The following is a 15,391-nucleotide window of genomic DNA, read 5'->3' as shown; positions in this document are numbered from 1 at the left end:
AGGGGCAGTGCTTCTTCAGGTTACTGGCAGCAACCTGGAGTCTGCCCCAGCATTCCTGCATGTTCTCTTCTTCATCTTGAAGAGACTGCAAAAGGGATCATTACAATTAGTTGTGGCCACAAAGGACTCAGTAACAGATTTCCCCTGTGGGGAAGGACACGGTAGACAGAATGGCACTATGAAACGTGTAGCACCTCATCCTAATTGCTAAGAAGTTAACTTTGTGGTGACATGGTCCAAGTCCAAATAGCCAAGTCCAAATAGAGGCTCCTCCTCTTTCAGCCAGTCTTGCTGCTGCCCATACGAACAGGACGTGGACTGAGTTAGCCATTAGCATTAGGGAGGGTGGTGGAGCGCACAGGTCCACCTCAACTCCCAAGTGCAGTGGAGAGTAAGGACCTGGGGTGCTTCATATGGGGATGCCTTCCAGCATCAGTAAGCAGATGTTGTTGCAGCTGCCCTGTACCTCTGAACCTTAAGCTACCCCTGAATCACACCCTGCTTGAACTGATGTGCTAAATAAAGAACAAAATCTGGGAATAAGCCTCACTGCCTCTGGGGGCAAAGAAAAAAACCATTCCCCTGACTCCAGCAGCACTGTAACACAGAGCAAGCTGATCGGGTCACCTCTCTGTGTTTCTCAGGAGACTTTGCTGGGTTGCTTGTTGAAAGGCACAGAAGGAAGTACAGAAAGCAGGACAACTGCAGTCGCTTTACCTGGACAGTCCTGATCTGATTTCTCAGAGACTCCACTAACAGCACAAGAGGTGCCTCCAGGCTGACTTCTGTGAAATCTTCACGCTCCATGACAGACCACACTGAGGTCAGTCTGTAACTGTGCAAGCTGCAAACGATCTGCTTTGGTTACTACTTCATGGGCAGGCCTGACATACCAATCACAGTTTAAAAGGACCTAAACATCTAAGCGCGGTGCTCACTTGACGATGGCCCAACAAGCATTTCCTCAAGCTGAAGTATTTTCCTACTTGGAAAGGCACTGCGCAGGCTTCAGACCAAGCCACAGGCAGCATTTAGAAGTGCAAGGATTTGCTGGAAATAAGAAGGTCACCAGGCTTCAAGGCAGCACTATCCTGTCAGCCACGCCTGCAGAGAGCACCCCCAAAAGTAAAAAGGTCTTGACAGAATGGATCGCTTATTCCTGCTCACCAAAATCAACCCGAAGTGGGAGGAAGCTGAGTGCCTTGCTCTTCTCAGGAAGCAGCCAGTTTGAGCCAGAGACCAAGCTTGCCTTCCCTGAAAACTCCAAGAGAAACTGTTCTGCGTGGAAGGCAGCAGTGCCAGACTCTGGAGAGCTAGCGTCCCTCGTGTGCTGGTGCTCTGACAGTGCAGGCTCACTGGACTCACAGCCTGGCCACTTCAGGGTTCTCATGCCAAACTAAAGGGGGGGATATACTCTTTCTTTCCTATGCCTCTTGCATTATTACACTCATGTAATCCCTGCTGGGGCAAGCATGGCTTCTTCCATTTGCCACGCACTTGTAGACACTGCAAACCCAAACCCGCAGCAGTCCTGCTTCAGGATGGTTTCTTGCTGTGTCCTTCTTTTGTCAGGGAAGTAGCTCAGGCACGTCCTGGGTTAGACAAAACAGGCATCCTACTGCTGTCTTTGGCCGTGCCAGGGCCAGCTGCTTTGGGCAGAAAGTAAGTCTCGAAGGGATTGTTGGATGCCCCAGTGCAGCTCAGACTCTGCATCCCCACAACGGAAGATGAGAGCTTTGTTCCTGCAGCTGACCCCAAGCAGAGGGCACAGGTCTCAGGAGCCGAGTGTCCAGGACCCGGCACACCTGGGTTGATGGCCGCCAGGCTCCTCTGCCTCACGCTCTAGCTGGCAGTGGTCTCGTGTTGCTTTGTGTGGCCTGCAGCTAAGCACCGCCCGCACCGGGCACACCGTCCCCAAGAACCCTCCCGCTCCCCGAAGCCCTGGACCCCTGCGGGGCTCCGCCACCTGCCCGCACCTCGCTCGCTGACCGCGCTCCTCGCGCTGCTGGCGCCGCCTCTCGCCCGGCTGTAGCCAAACCGCCGCACCAGGGCCGCTCACGACGCTCCGGCTCCGCGGCGCTGCCGGCGCCGGCTTTATAGGCGCGCAGACAGGCGTTGCCCGGCAACGGCCTCGCCTCCCATTGTGCGGCATCCCTGGTGCGGCACCCATTGTGCGCTCACGCCCTCGTTCAAGCCTGCCAGCCGCGACTCCACCGCGAACTTGGGGGGGCTCCGGGAACGGAGACACGAGCTCTCGTTGCCTTGGCTAACTGGCCTACGCCATGCCACGGACCTGCCGGCGGAGGCTGTGCGTGGACATGTGGAGTAGGCTGGACAGGAGTCAGGACATGTGCAGACAGACTGCAGCAACAGAACCAGACGGAGCCAGTCAGGTGTTGCGGCACCTTTTCCTTTCCCCTTTCTGGTGAACGTGGGGCAGGCTGTGGATGTAGTCCACCTGGACTTTAGTGCAGACTTCGACTCTGTCTGCCACAAGAAGCTCCTAGCAAAGCTGTCAGCTCGTGGCTTGGACAGATGCACTCTGAAATGGGTCACAAACTGGCTGGCAGGCTGAGCCCAGAGAGTGGTGGTGACAGTTGGCAGCTGCCACTAGTGGTGTTCCCAGGGATCCGTGCTGGGCCCTGTCCTGTTCTACTTCTTTATTGGTTATCTGGACCAGGGGACTGAGTGCAGCATCAGAAAGTTTGCAGATGACACCAAGCTAGGAGCAGGTGTGGAGCTGTTGGAGGGCAGGAGAGCCCTGCAGAGGGACCTTGCCGTGCTGGATGGGTGGGCAGAGGCCAATGGGATGAGATTGAACAAGGCCAAGTGCAGGGTTCTACACTTTGGCCACAACAACCCCAAGCAGAGCTACAGGCTGGAGACAGAGTGGCTGGAGAGCAGCCAGGAGGAAAGGGACCTGGGAGTACTGGTAGAGAGTAGCTGAAGATGAGCCAGCAGTGTGCCCAGGAGAGTCAATGGCATCCTGGCCTGGCTCAGGAACAGTGTGGCCAGTAGGACAAGGGAGATTATTCTTCCATCTGGACTCAGCATTGGTCAGGCCACACTTTGAGTCCTGTGTCCAGTTCTGGGCTGCACGATTCAATACAGATGTTGAGATACCAGTAAGTGTCCAGAGAAGGGCAACCAAGCTGGTGAGAGGCCTGGAATAGAGCTCTGTGAGGAGAGGCTGAGGGAGCTGGTGGTGTGCAGGCTGGAGGAGTCTCAGGGATGACCTCATTGCTGTCTACAACTACTTGCAGGGAGGCTAGAGCCAGGCAGGGTGTCAGTCTCTTCTGCCAGGCAACCAGCAAGAGGGGGAAGTATTGGCTGAATGTTAGGAGAAAGCCCTTCACAGGGAGAGAGAGATTTGCCATTGGAATGGACTGCCCAGGTTGGTGGTGGAGTTGCCATCCCTGGAGGTGTTGAAGAAAAGCCTGGATGTGGCACTTAGTGCCATGGCCAAGTTGACTGTATAGGGCTGGACAGGATAATCTTGGTTGGATAGGTTGGACTGGATGGATAGGTGGGATACATTGGATTGAATGAACTTGGAAGTCTCTTTCGACTTGGTTGATTCTATGAAATACCTCTGTTTGTGGGGTAGCTGCAAGAGTGTTCAGGCCAGCAGCTTTGCTGAGCATAGCCCTGCCTTCCCTGGCAGCTTTAAGCCAAGCTGTGGGCATCAGACATGCTGCTGGGATACCAGTTGGCACCTGCACTTATAGCAGAAGTCACTAGGAGCTGTACATTACAGCCAGTTTGAAGCCTTTTATTTGCTGCACTCCCCCCTAAGAAACACAATCTAGATAGAAACCTGTAGAAAAGGTGCCCCAAATCCACATAAACGGGTGAAATGACTCCTTCTCATAACAAGCAAACCTTTATTCTAGACACCGTTTCATTCCAATGAGCAAATTGACTTGGAGGTCTAAGAGAGAAAAGAAAACCCTTTCTGTGAGTCAGCAACGTGCAGAGACTGAACACCCTGCGGAATCGTTCCCAATGAAGTGTGCATCCTCAGAACGAAAGTGTTCTGTTAGATGACATACTGAACACACGTAGAAGAGGAATTCTAACTGGGGTGTCCTTGGTAGCTGAAACATCCTGAACAAATGTGTACAAGTGCTGCTAAACAACAGAGTGAGCTTGTGACTGCAAAGCACTGTGCTGCACCCCGCTCGCTGCAACGCGTTCCTAAGGACCTACAGAAACTGGCTGGCAGTACAGGCGCAGCCAGCGTAGCAGGTAGCGCTATCCTGCCAGGCACAGCGCCGGAGGCGGCGCCACGGCCCGGAGGGAGGGCCCGCGAGCCCCGCCCCTGCTCCCGCCGCTCCCCGCGCCCCTCCGCGCCTCGCTGCTCCGCGCCCAACCGCCGCTTTCTCAGGGCGCAAGGGAGACGCATCGCAGCCAAAGTGCTTCTTGCAAAGGCCGTCGGCGCAGCCTGCACCATGAGCCCCACCCTGCCATAGCTTCCAGGCGTTGGGTCTGGCCACGCACTTCTTACAACAGGACGTAGCCCCCAAGTCCGGCAAACGAGACGGCTCAGACGAGTTCCCTGAGCAACAGCCCTCACGCCCAGGCAGGCAGAAGGCCTTTCCTCTTCTTCTCTTCCACCACTTTATCTCATGAGATAGTGGTGCTATTTCCAGAGGCTGATTTCCCAGTCTTCCCCAAAAGGTACACTCTGGGGGGTGTCACACTTAGCTGCGTATGTACTGGTGTTGAGGAGGATCATTGCCTTGGCACACACACACACACTCCTTGTGCTGCAGCTTCAGCTTTTGGAACATGGAGGTCATGGTCGGGAGCATATCTGAAAGAGCTCCAAAATGCCCTGTACACACTTCCCTTCGTCCCTAGGCAATCACAGACTCTATATATAATCTTGAGAGTCTTTCCCAGCCTTAACGATTCTGCAGTTCTCTTAAGCTCTGACACTGCCAGACAGAAGCCAGCGCAAAACCTGTGTGCAAACCCTTCTGCTGCAGGGCACCCAAACCCCATCACTCGCACAAAAGGCACAAGGGAGTGCTCAAGGTCACATTCAGAAGCAATGTACACTCACCAAAGAGACAGCAAGCACTCGCTCAATCCACAGAAGTGTCCAGGGGCTGTTCCAGTCAAAGGGGAGAGTTGAAGCCTGCCAGGGCCCTAGGGGATCCAACTCAAAATCCCTCTCCTCTCCCACTGGGTCCCCTAGGTTGAGTGTGCCCTGTGGTCATTAGAATACATCATACCCTGGACAAGAAGAGCTCCAGGTGGAGGCTGTGTGTGGACAGGTATAACAGGCTGGACACTTTGATATCACCTTTACCCACAAACACCCAGACTTTCCCCTCAAATTACTTGGAATATAAATAGCAACTGAAAAACTGGCCAAATTAAAAGGCCCAGAACTCAGCTGGAAAGCCCCTGAGAAAGCTGAGGACAAACTGCAAGACTTGCATGCTCTAGTTTGGGTTTGATTTTCCTCACAGTAAAAGAAGTGCTTAGTAGTGACTTTTTGCTTTTCAGATCACTAGAGGAGCATCTTTGCATTCATACTGAAACCCATGCCTACCAGCACTGTTTGTGCTCTGTGAGCCATCACAGAAAGGCTCACAGCAGCTGCTCCTCACACAGCCGGGACCTCCTGAAGAGCTACCACAGTTTCACGAGTTCATTGATACTTCTCTGTCAATATCACTAAAGATTCTCTGGTGACTTCCTAAGTTTCTGGAAGTGCACTGGGGTACTGCAGCGTGACAGAAGGAAAAGCAACACAGGGAAATGCTGTGTGCATCCTGGCAACTGCTAGAGTGGCTTGGGGAAAACTTTCTAGCACTGGTGGTGGAGAGCTTGACCAGAAGACAGGCACTGCTGGACCTTCAAAGGAAAGCAACACAGCCTTGCTCCTTACACTGTAATATGACCTAACACTAACAACAAACTTTATTGAACATTTAAAGTGAAGAAAACAGAACAAGAAAGGATGAAGAAGTTCCCCATGACAAAGCACTGCAGAGAGCCTATGTAGCAACAGAGAGAGTGCTGCCTCTGAGGGTTCCTGGGCCGCTTCCTACAATGGTGGAGGCCCATGTGGGTATTGCAACATGAGATTGAAGGAACGGGCAAAGTTGTTGACAGACATGCATCTGTCAAACTCATCAGAAGGGACAATGACAGAAGTGAGGAAGAACAGCAAAAGCAGGAGCAACACAAACAGTACAAGTGCCCAAGCCACAGCCCGGCGAAAGAGCGATGTGGGCTGAGCAAGTCCTCGGCGATCGCTTCTGCCGCTGAAAAGAACAGAAGAAAAGGCACATCAGAGTTGGAATTACAGGAGTAGCTTTAACTCCCTCTCTAGGGTTCCCACTCCCCTTCCAAGATGCAGGGATCAGGCTCTGCCCTGCCTTGGCATTGCAAGATTAGCTCTTTGGACAGACTCTCATGTTCTTGGGGGTCAAGTACTCCCCCTTTGCCCTTCATGGTCTGTTGTGTCTCTAAGCTGCAAGTTTCTTTTTCCTGGTGTGCTGGTGCAATTAACAGAAGACTTAAACCTAACACACAGGTTAGGTTTCAATCTTAACACAATTAGCTAAGCAGGTGTTTTCACCGGAGGCAAGGCAAGCCAAGGATCAACACTGATACACGGGTCTAGGTGCAGAGTGCTAAAGGAAAGCATTCAGGGTGCTGCAGCCCAGAGCTGGAGCGTAGGGGAGACACTGCAGGTGGGCAGAAGGCACCTCCACCGGCATATATGGGCCTGAGAGGAACAGCTGCACAGCTTTCTGCTAGCATTCAGCTGTTCTCACCATCTATCTAGAGATCAGGGCAATAGAAAGCAATACCTTGTGGTGCTGCTGCCTCTGTCATCTGCACTTCTCTTGGTGAGCTGGTGAGAGAAAGAGCTTTTAGTATCCAAGCTTCAGAAACTGCAAGGGATTTCTCTGCCTCAAAAGGGACACTTGTAGACTGAGATCAGGCCAGCAACAGGAGGAGCTTCCCACAAGCCCTCATGACAGGCACCTCCCTCAGAGCAGGGAGCAGATGCTCACTATTTGCCTTGTTGCTACAGAGCTCAGCCCTGGGCATGGCCATAGATTGGGAGACCCAAAAGACTGGAGAAGCAGCTGCTGCTCCTCCCTCAAGACACCATCATCTACCTGTAGCGTGTTGGACAGCTGCACCTTCTCCAGCTCCACCTGCGTTTCCTCCCAACTCTGCTGTAACTGGCTCAGCTCCTCCTGGAGATCAGCACTGATCTCTGGATTGGAGACAGAGCGCAGCTTCTCCCCGGTCTCGATGACTGCAGAGTACAGGGCTTGCCACCTCTGCAGGATCACTGCCTTACTCTTCAAGAGAAAGAGAAACGACCTTTCTAAGCTGTGCCTAGCCAAAGCTTTAGAAGCTCACTGATGACATTTCAGTAGGGAAGAAGCAAACTCACAAACGGAGATGCCCTTTTTGGCTTCAGAAAATCAGATGAAACCATCGACTTCCTGGGTTGGTTTTACTTAGCTGTTAACCAAAGAAGTGCACAGGTATGTGCACACCCAAGAACTAAAGGCTGACAAAGGAAAAGATTTTCCACAGCACATAAACTGCACAACTCATTGCCTGGAAGATCCACTGTCCAGATGGGAGCATCCTGCCACTCTGTATTTCCACATCCAATCTCTGTCCTACATTTAAAGCATAGCAGGCCACTAAAGGACAACAGGGGCCAGGAGGTTTCCCAGGACAGGGAGCATTTCACAGTGTCCCTCTTTTCTCATCTGTGCTCACAGCTTTAAGTGTCAGCAAGGAGTTTTCCCCCCAAAGCACACGATAGTGAAGCTTTTTGCCTTACTGGACAGAGGAAGTTGCTTCAGTTTGGGAAAACTCCACAGATTTGGAGTGCTGAGAAATAAGCACAGTACCTTCAACTCTTTAATGAGATTCCTACGCTGGTGGTGGCTGTGGCAGTCCTGGGTCTTCACAGATGCGACAAAGCTCTTGGTATCCACGAGACATCTGTTGAGACTCAGCAGGCAACACAGGAAGAGATGCCACAGTCTCAGAAATCCATCGATGCTTTTCTTTCTCTGCTGCACCACCCAGCTAACATGGTGCCACTGCTCCTTCATCAGTGTGAACTTGGAAAGTAACTGTCCTCTGAAAATGCAAAGTGTGAAGTGTTCACATATCTTCATTGTAGGGCTCCATTTTACAACCACTCTGCTGGCTTTCCACGTAAGGCATTCTTCCTGTTCTGGCATAGAAATCTGTGGAGGGCAGCCTTCACAATAAGCACTGAACACTTGTCTGGAGAACCAGCAGCAGGTCGATGCAAGTGAGACAAGGTCTCTGATGGTGCTGCAAAACTGATCTGTGCTTTTCCCAGTCTGTTTAGCTGGCAGTTCAACTCTGAGGGGCTCTGCTCTCCTACAGCAGTGGGACCTCACTGCCGAGTGGGAAGTCCCTGTGTGTTGTTAGCGAACCCGTTCAGACAGGCTTTTGCCCTCTTCCTACAGCATGGTTACATGATCCAGCAGGTGTAGCTGGGGGGATTAAGACAACTCCATCTCCCAGTTCTGCTCCTCTGCAGGAGGCTGTGGCCCCCACGTTAGCTCTTGCACAAATGCCTGTGTTTGCGGAGGGAGCTGCAAGACTGTTCAGGCCAGCAGCTTTGCTGAGCTTAGCCCTACCTTCCCTGGGGTAGCTTTAAGCCAAGCCACGGGCTTCAGACTGAAGTGGCTGAGGGGAGCACACACGCTCTCCTGCCAACTGTCTGGAAGCAGCAAGCTTGGGCAGGGAGGGGTAACAGTGTCTTCCCAGCAAAAACCTGAGGCAGCTGAACCTCTGCTCACAAGCATTACTTGCTGCTGCTCTCTTTCTCGCCACTGATGATGAGAAAATGGACCTGATAAAAAACAGGTTTAGCTACACCTCTTTTGGGGGTTTGTGGCTGAGGACTCAACGGCCTGTCCAGTGTGCCAGGGGTAGACACAGTACCACCTCTATGGGAGAGGGCACATTCACTGAATTACCATGACCTTGGGGAGAAAAACAAATAGATTACCTTTTCTCTGGATCTCCAGATTCCCAGGAAGGTAGAACATTTTCCATCACAGAATTAAATCTCTGCTCATTTGTGGAAATTTCGTTTTGCAGCTCCTGAAAATAGCAGGAGAACAACAGCTGTAAGTGTTCACTGCAAGTGGCAGCAGTGACAGCAAGAAGAGATAGAAACACCCCGCCCCTAGTGTGAAGCTGTGGTCCACTGTGGCAACATGAAGCTCACTGTGAGAACACTTCACCATGCTTCTGATTTACCACAAGTGGAGGTTTTTTCTGCATCGTTTAAGTGCAGTTCTTACACAAACTGCTGAGCCACTTGCCACAGGCTACACTACTCTGGCACAGGCCAAGAGGCAATAACCTGCGGGGTGGAGTAATCCACGACTTCCGTGACACAGCACTTCAGGAGGTATTTCTGCTGATTGGATCCCTGGCAAAAATGGATCCATCCATTCTGGAAAAGGACTTTCATCTGTCAAGTTTTCCTCTGAGTAGCTGCTGGCCACTTTTCAAGAGTGAAAGCCTCTGCAAAGTGCTGACAACTGATAAAGGCATGGCACTTCCCAGCGATCGCCTCCCACCTTCACCAGTCAAGAAGATGCTTCTACTTTTACATTTAGCTTTACCTCATACTCTCTCTGGTCCTTCTGCAGTTCTTCCAAGTGTCCAGGAATGCTTTTCTTGAAGGTCTTGTGAATTTCTGCTGTGGAATTCATCCACTGCTCGCATTTCTGAACAAATTCCTTGTCATTTTGAGGGTCCTCACACACACTGTGGAGCAAATGAGATTTGGTGGCAGCAGTTGTTCTTCTGGGTATGGCTGCCTAGGGTCTAACACGGTGGCTTCCTTCCCATCCCAGCACGGTGGGCTGGGATAAAGCTGTGTGAACAGCTGCATGGGGCTTGACTGCCAGCTGGGCCTGAACCCTGACACCATGCTCCTGAAGGCACTCTGGCACAGCACCATCTTGTGCTCTGTGAGCCATCACCAAAAGGCGAGTAGCAGTTGCTCCTCACACAGCTACCCTGAGACAAGCAGGTTGTTTTCCCACAGATTGGCAAGTCTGGCAGACCTCCAGACCTGCCTCAGCACGGCTCTTTTCTGTACCTCTAATAACTGGGGCTTCTCTTTCACAAGCTTACCTAGCAAGGGCACCCATGACAGATGAGGGGCAGTGCTTCTTCAGGTTACTGGCAGCAACCTGGAGTCTGCCCCAGCATTCCTGCATGTTCTCTTCTTCATCTTGAAGAGACTGCAAAAGGGATCATTACAATTAGTTGTGGCCACAAAGGACCCAGTAACAGATTCCCCTGTGGGGAAGGACACGGTAGAAAGAATGGCACTCTGAAACGTGTAGCACCTCATCCTAATTGCTAAGAAGTTAACTTTGTGGTGACATGGTCCAAGCCCAAACAGCCAAGGAAGGCTATTTGAAACGACCTTTGGCTCCTGCTCTTTCAGCCAGTCTTGCTGCTGCCCATGTGAACAGGACGTGGACTGAGTTAGCCATTAGCATTAGGGAGGGTGGTGGAGCGCACAGGTCCACCTCAACTCCCAAGTGCAGTGGAGAGTAAGGACCTGGGGTGCTTCCTATGGGGATGCCTTCCAGCATCAGTAAGCAGATGTTGTTGCAGCTGCCCTGTACCTCTGAACCTTAAGCTACCCCTGAATCACACCCTGCTTGAACTGATGTGCTAAATAAAGAACAAAATCTGGGAATAAGCCTCACTGCCTCTGGGGGCAAAGAAAAAAACCATTCCCCTGACTCCAGCAGCACTGTAACACAGAGCAAGCTGATCGGGTCACCTCTCTGTGTTTCTCAGGAGAGTTTGCTGGGTTGCTTGTTGAAAGGCACAAAAGGAAGTACAGAAAGCAGGACAACTGCAGTCGCTTTACCTGGACAGTCCTGATCTGATTTCTCAGAGACTCCACTAACAGCACAAGAGGTGCCTCCAGGCTGACTTCTGTGAAATCTTCACGCTCCATGACAGACCACACTGAGGTCAGTCTGTAACTGTGCAAGCTGCAAACGATCTGCTTTGGTTACTACTTCATGGGCAGGCCTGACATACCAATCACAGTTTAAAAGGACCTAAACATCTAAGCGCGGTGCTCACTTGACGATGGCCCAACAAGCATTTCCTCAAGCTGAAGTATTTTCCTACTTGGAAAGGCACTGTGCAGGCTTCAGACCAAGCCACAGGCAGCATTTAGAAGTGCAAGGATTTGCTGGAAATAAGAAGGTCACCAGGCTTCAAGGCAGCACTATCCTGTCAGCCACGCCTGCAGAGAGCACCCCCAAAAGTAAAAAGGTCTTGACAGAATGGATCGCTTATTCCTGCTCACCAAAATCAACCCGAAGTGGGAGGAAGCTGAGTGCCTTGCTCCTCTCAGGAAGCAGCCAGTTTGAGCCAGAGACCAAGCTTGCCTTCCCTGAAAACTCCAAGAGAAACTGTTCTGCGTGGAAGGCAGCAGTGCCAGACTCTGGAGAGCTAGCGTCCCTCGTGTGCTGGTGCTCTGACAGTGCAGGCTCACTGGACTCACAGCCTGGCCACTTCAGGGTTCTCATGCCAAACTAAAGGGGGGGATATACTCTTTCTTTCCTATGCCTCTTGCATTATTACACTCATGTAATCCCTGCTGGGGCAAGCATGGCTTCTTCCATTTGCCACGCACTTGTAGACACTGCAAACCCAAACCCGCAGCAGTCCTGCTTCAGGATGGTTTGTTGCTGTGTCCTTCTTTTGTCAGGGAAGTAGCTCAGGCACGTCCTGGGTTAGACAAAACAGGCATCCTACTGCTGTCTTTGGCCGTGCCAGGGCCAGCTGCTTTGGGCAGAAAGTAAGTCTCGAAGGGATTGTTGGATGCCCCAGTGCAGCTCAGACTCTGCATCCCCACAACGGAAGATGAGAGCTTTGTTCCTGCAGCTGACCCCAAGCAGAGGGCACAGGTCTCAGGAGCCGAGTGTCCAGGACCCGGCACACCTGGGTTGATGGCCGCCAGGCTCCTCTGCCTCACGCTCTAGCTGGCAGTGGTCTCGTGTTGCTTTGTGTGGCCTGCAGCTAAGCACCGCCCGCACCGGGCACACCGTCCCCAAGAACCCTCCCGCTCCCCGAAGCCCTGGACCCCTGCGGGGCTCCGCCACCTGCCCGCACCTCGCTCGCTGACCGCGCTCCTCGCGCTGCTGGCGCCGCCTCTCGCCCGGCTGTAGCCAAACCGCCGCACCAGGGCCGCTCACGACGCTCCGGCTCCGCGGCGCTGCCGGCGCCGGCTTTATAGGCGCGCAGACAGGCGTTGCCCGGCAACGGCCTCGCCTCCCATTGTGCGGCATCCCTGGTGCGGCACCCATTGTGCGCTCACGCCCTCGTTCAAGCCTGCCAGCCGCGACTCCACCGCGAACTTGGGGGGGGCTCCGGGAACGGAGACACGAGCTCTCGTTGCCTTGGCTAACTGGCCTACGCCATGCCACGGACCTGCCGGCGGAGGCTGTGCGTGGACATGTGGAGTAGGCTGGACAGGAGTCAGGACATGTGCAGACAGACTGCAGCAACAGAACCAGACGGAGCCTGTCAGGTGTTGCGGCACCTTTTCCTTTCCCCTTTCTGGTGAACGTGGGGCAGGCTGTGGATGTAGTCCACCTGGACTTCAGTGAAGACTTCGACTCTGTCTGCCACAAGAAGCTCCTAGCAAAGCTGTCAGCTCGTGGCTTGGACAGATGCACTCTGAAATGGGTCACAAACTGGCTGGCAGGCTGAGCCCAGAGAGTGGTGGTGACAGTTGGCAGCTGCCACTAGTGGTGTTCCCAGGGATCCGTGCTGGGCCCTGTCCTGTTCTACTTCTATATTGGTTATCTGGACCAGGGGACTGAGTGCAGCATCAGAAAGTTTGCAGATGACACCAAGCTAGGAGCAGGTGTGGATCTGTTGGAGGGCAGGAGAGCCCTGCAGAGGGACCTTGCCGTGCTGGATGGGTGGGCAGAGGCCAATGGGATGAGATTGAACAAGGCCAAGCGCAGGGTTCTACACTTTGGCCACAACAACCCCAAGCAGCACTACATGCTGGCAACAAAGTGGCTGGAGAGCAGCCAGGCAGAGAGGTGCCTGGGGGTACTGGAAGAGAGTAGCTGAAGATGAGCCAACAGTGTGCCCAGATGGCCAAGAGAGCCAATGGCATCCAAGCCTGTATCAGGAAGAGTGTGGCCAGTAGGACAAGGGAGGTTATTCTGCCCCTGTACTCGGCATTGGTCAGGCCACGCCTTGAGTACTGTGTCCAGTTCTGGGCTCCTCAATTCAAGAGAGATGTTGAGGTGCTGGAACATGTCCAGAGAAGGGCAACAAAACTGGTGAGAGGCCTGGAACACAAATCCTGTGAGGAGAGGCTGAGGGAGATGGGGGTTGTTTAGCTTTGAGGAGGCTCAGGGGTGACCTCATTGCTGTCTACAACTACCTGAAGGGAGGCTGTAGCCAGGTGGGGGTCGATGTCTTCTGCCAGGCAAGCAGCAAGAGAACAAGGGGACACAGTCTCAAGTTGTGGCAAGGGAGGTGTAGGCTGCATGTTAGGAGAAAGCCCTTCACAGAGAGAGAGAGAACTGCCATTAGAATGCACTGCCCAGGTTGATGGTGGAGTCACCATCCCTGGAGGTGTTGAAGGAAAGCCTGGATGAGGCACTTAGTGCCATGACCTAGTTGGTTGGATAGGTTGGACTGGATGGATAGGTGGGATACGTTGGACTGAATGAACTTGGAAGTCTCTTTCAACTTGGTTGATTCTATGATTCTGTGTGGAGTAGCTGCAAGAGTGTTCAGGCCAGCAGCTTTGCTGAGCATAGCCCTGCCTTCCCTGGCAGCTTTAAGCCAAGCTGTGGGCATCAGACATGCTGCTGGGATACCAGTTGGCACCTGCACTTATAGCAGAAGTCACTAGGAGCTGTACATTACAGCCAGTTTGAAGCCTTTTATTTGCTGCACTCCCCCCTAAGAAACACAATCTAGATAGAAACCTGTAGAAAAGGTGCCCCAAATCCACATAAACGGGTGAAATGACTCCTTCTCATAACAAGCAAACCTTTATTCTAGACACCGTTTCATTCCAATGAGCAAATTGACTTGGAGGTCTAAGAGAGAAAAGAAAACCCTTTCTGTGAGTCAGCAACGTGCAGAGACTGAACACCCTGCGGAATCGTTCCCAATGAAGTGTGCATCCTCAGAACGAAAGTGTTCTGTTAGATGACATACTGAACACACGTAGAAGAGGAATTCTAACTGGGGTGTCCTTGGTAGCTGAAACATCCTGAACAAATGTGTACAAGTGCTGCTAAACAACAGAGTGAGCTTGTGACTGCAAAGCACTGTGCTGCACCCCGCTCGCTGCAACGCGTTCCTAAGGACCTACAGAAACTGGCTGGCAGTACAGGCGCAGCCAGCGTAGCAGGTAGCGCTATCCTGCCAGGCACAGCGCCGGAGGCGGCGCCACGGCCCGGAGGGAGGGCCCGCGAGCCCCGCCCCTGCTCCCGCCGCTCCCCGCGCCCCTCCGCGCCTCGCTGCTCCGCGCCCAACCGCCGCTTTCTCAGGGCGCAAGGGAGACGCATCGCAGCCAAAGTGCTTCTTGCAAAGGCCGTCGGCGCAGCCTGCACCATGAGCCCCACCCTGCCATAGCTTCCAGGCGTTGGGTCTGGCCACGCACTTCTTACAACAGGACGTAGCCCCCAAGTCCGGCAAACGAGACGGCTCAGACGAGTTCCCTGAGCAACAGCCCTCACGCCCAGGCAGGCAGAAGGCCTTTCCTCTTCTTCTCTTCCACCACTTTATCTCATGAGATAGTGGTGCCATTTCCAGAGGCTGATTTCCCAGGCGCCCCCAAAAGGTACACTCTGGGGGGTGTCACACTTAGCTGCGTATGTACTGGTGTTGAGGAGGATCATTGCCTTGGCACACACACACACACTCCTTGTGCTGCAGCTTCAGCTTTTGGAACATGGAGGTCATGGTCGGGAGCATATCTGAAAGAGCTCCAAAATGCCCTGTACACACTTCCCTTCGTCCCTAGGCAATCACAGACTCTATATATAATCTTGAGAGTCTTTCCCAGCCTTAACGATTCTGCAGTTCTCTTAAGCTCTGACACTGCCAGACAGAAGCCAGCGCAAAACCTGTGTGCAAACCCTTCTGCTGCAGGGCACCCAAACCCCATCACTCGCACAAAAGGCACAAGGGAGTGCTCAAGGTCACATTCAGAAGCAATGTACACTCACCAAAGCGACAGCAAGCACTCGCTCAATCCACAGAAGTGTCCAGGGGCTGTTCCAGTCAAAGGGGAGAGTTGAAGCCTGCCAGGGCCCTAGGGGAT

The 15,391-nt window shown here is 53.0% G+C and overlaps 1 protein-coding gene and 1 long non-coding RNA gene across 2 annotated transcripts; both read right to left on the bottom strand.

The window, feature by feature from the left end:
• Positions 1–13: 13 nt before the first annotated feature.
• On the bottom strand, positions 14–2,091 carry LOC135180412 (uncharacterized). The gene is made up of 3 exons (XR_010304421.1): positions 1,977–2,091; positions 718–844; positions 14–85 (listed from the first exon to the last, which is right to left on the bottom strand). It is a non-coding gene; the product is annotated as an uncharacterized LOC135180412 (long non-coding RNA).
• A 3,818-nt stretch (positions 2,092–5,909) lies between these two features.
• On the bottom strand, positions 5,910–14,633 carry LOC135181018 (uncharacterized). Its single transcript, XM_064153948.1, has 10 exons — positions 14,457–14,633; positions 12,407–12,556; positions 12,202–12,317; positions 10,943–11,069; positions 10,189–10,298; positions 9,672–9,816; positions 9,047–9,141; positions 7,905–8,139; positions 6,834–6,877; positions 5,910–6,281 (listed from the first exon to the last, which is right to left on the bottom strand). Exons 1-10 carry the CDS (start codon positions 14,631–14,633, stop codon positions 6,062–6,064), a joined length of 1,419 nt encoding a protein of 472 aa, XP_064010018.1. The 3' UTR covers positions 5,910–6,061.
• Positions 14,634–15,391: the final 758 nt, after the last annotated feature.

Source organism: Pogoniulus pusillus, chromosome 1, assembly GCF_015220805.1.
Source record: "Pogoniulus pusillus isolate bPogPus1 chromosome 1, bPogPus1.pri, whole genome shotgun sequence".
NCBI lineage: Eukaryota > Metazoa > Chordata > Aves > Piciformes > Lybiidae > Pogoniulus > Pogoniulus pusillus.
Note: the sequence above shows the minus strand (reverse complement) of the source record. Positions and strands in the feature narration are given on the sequence as shown.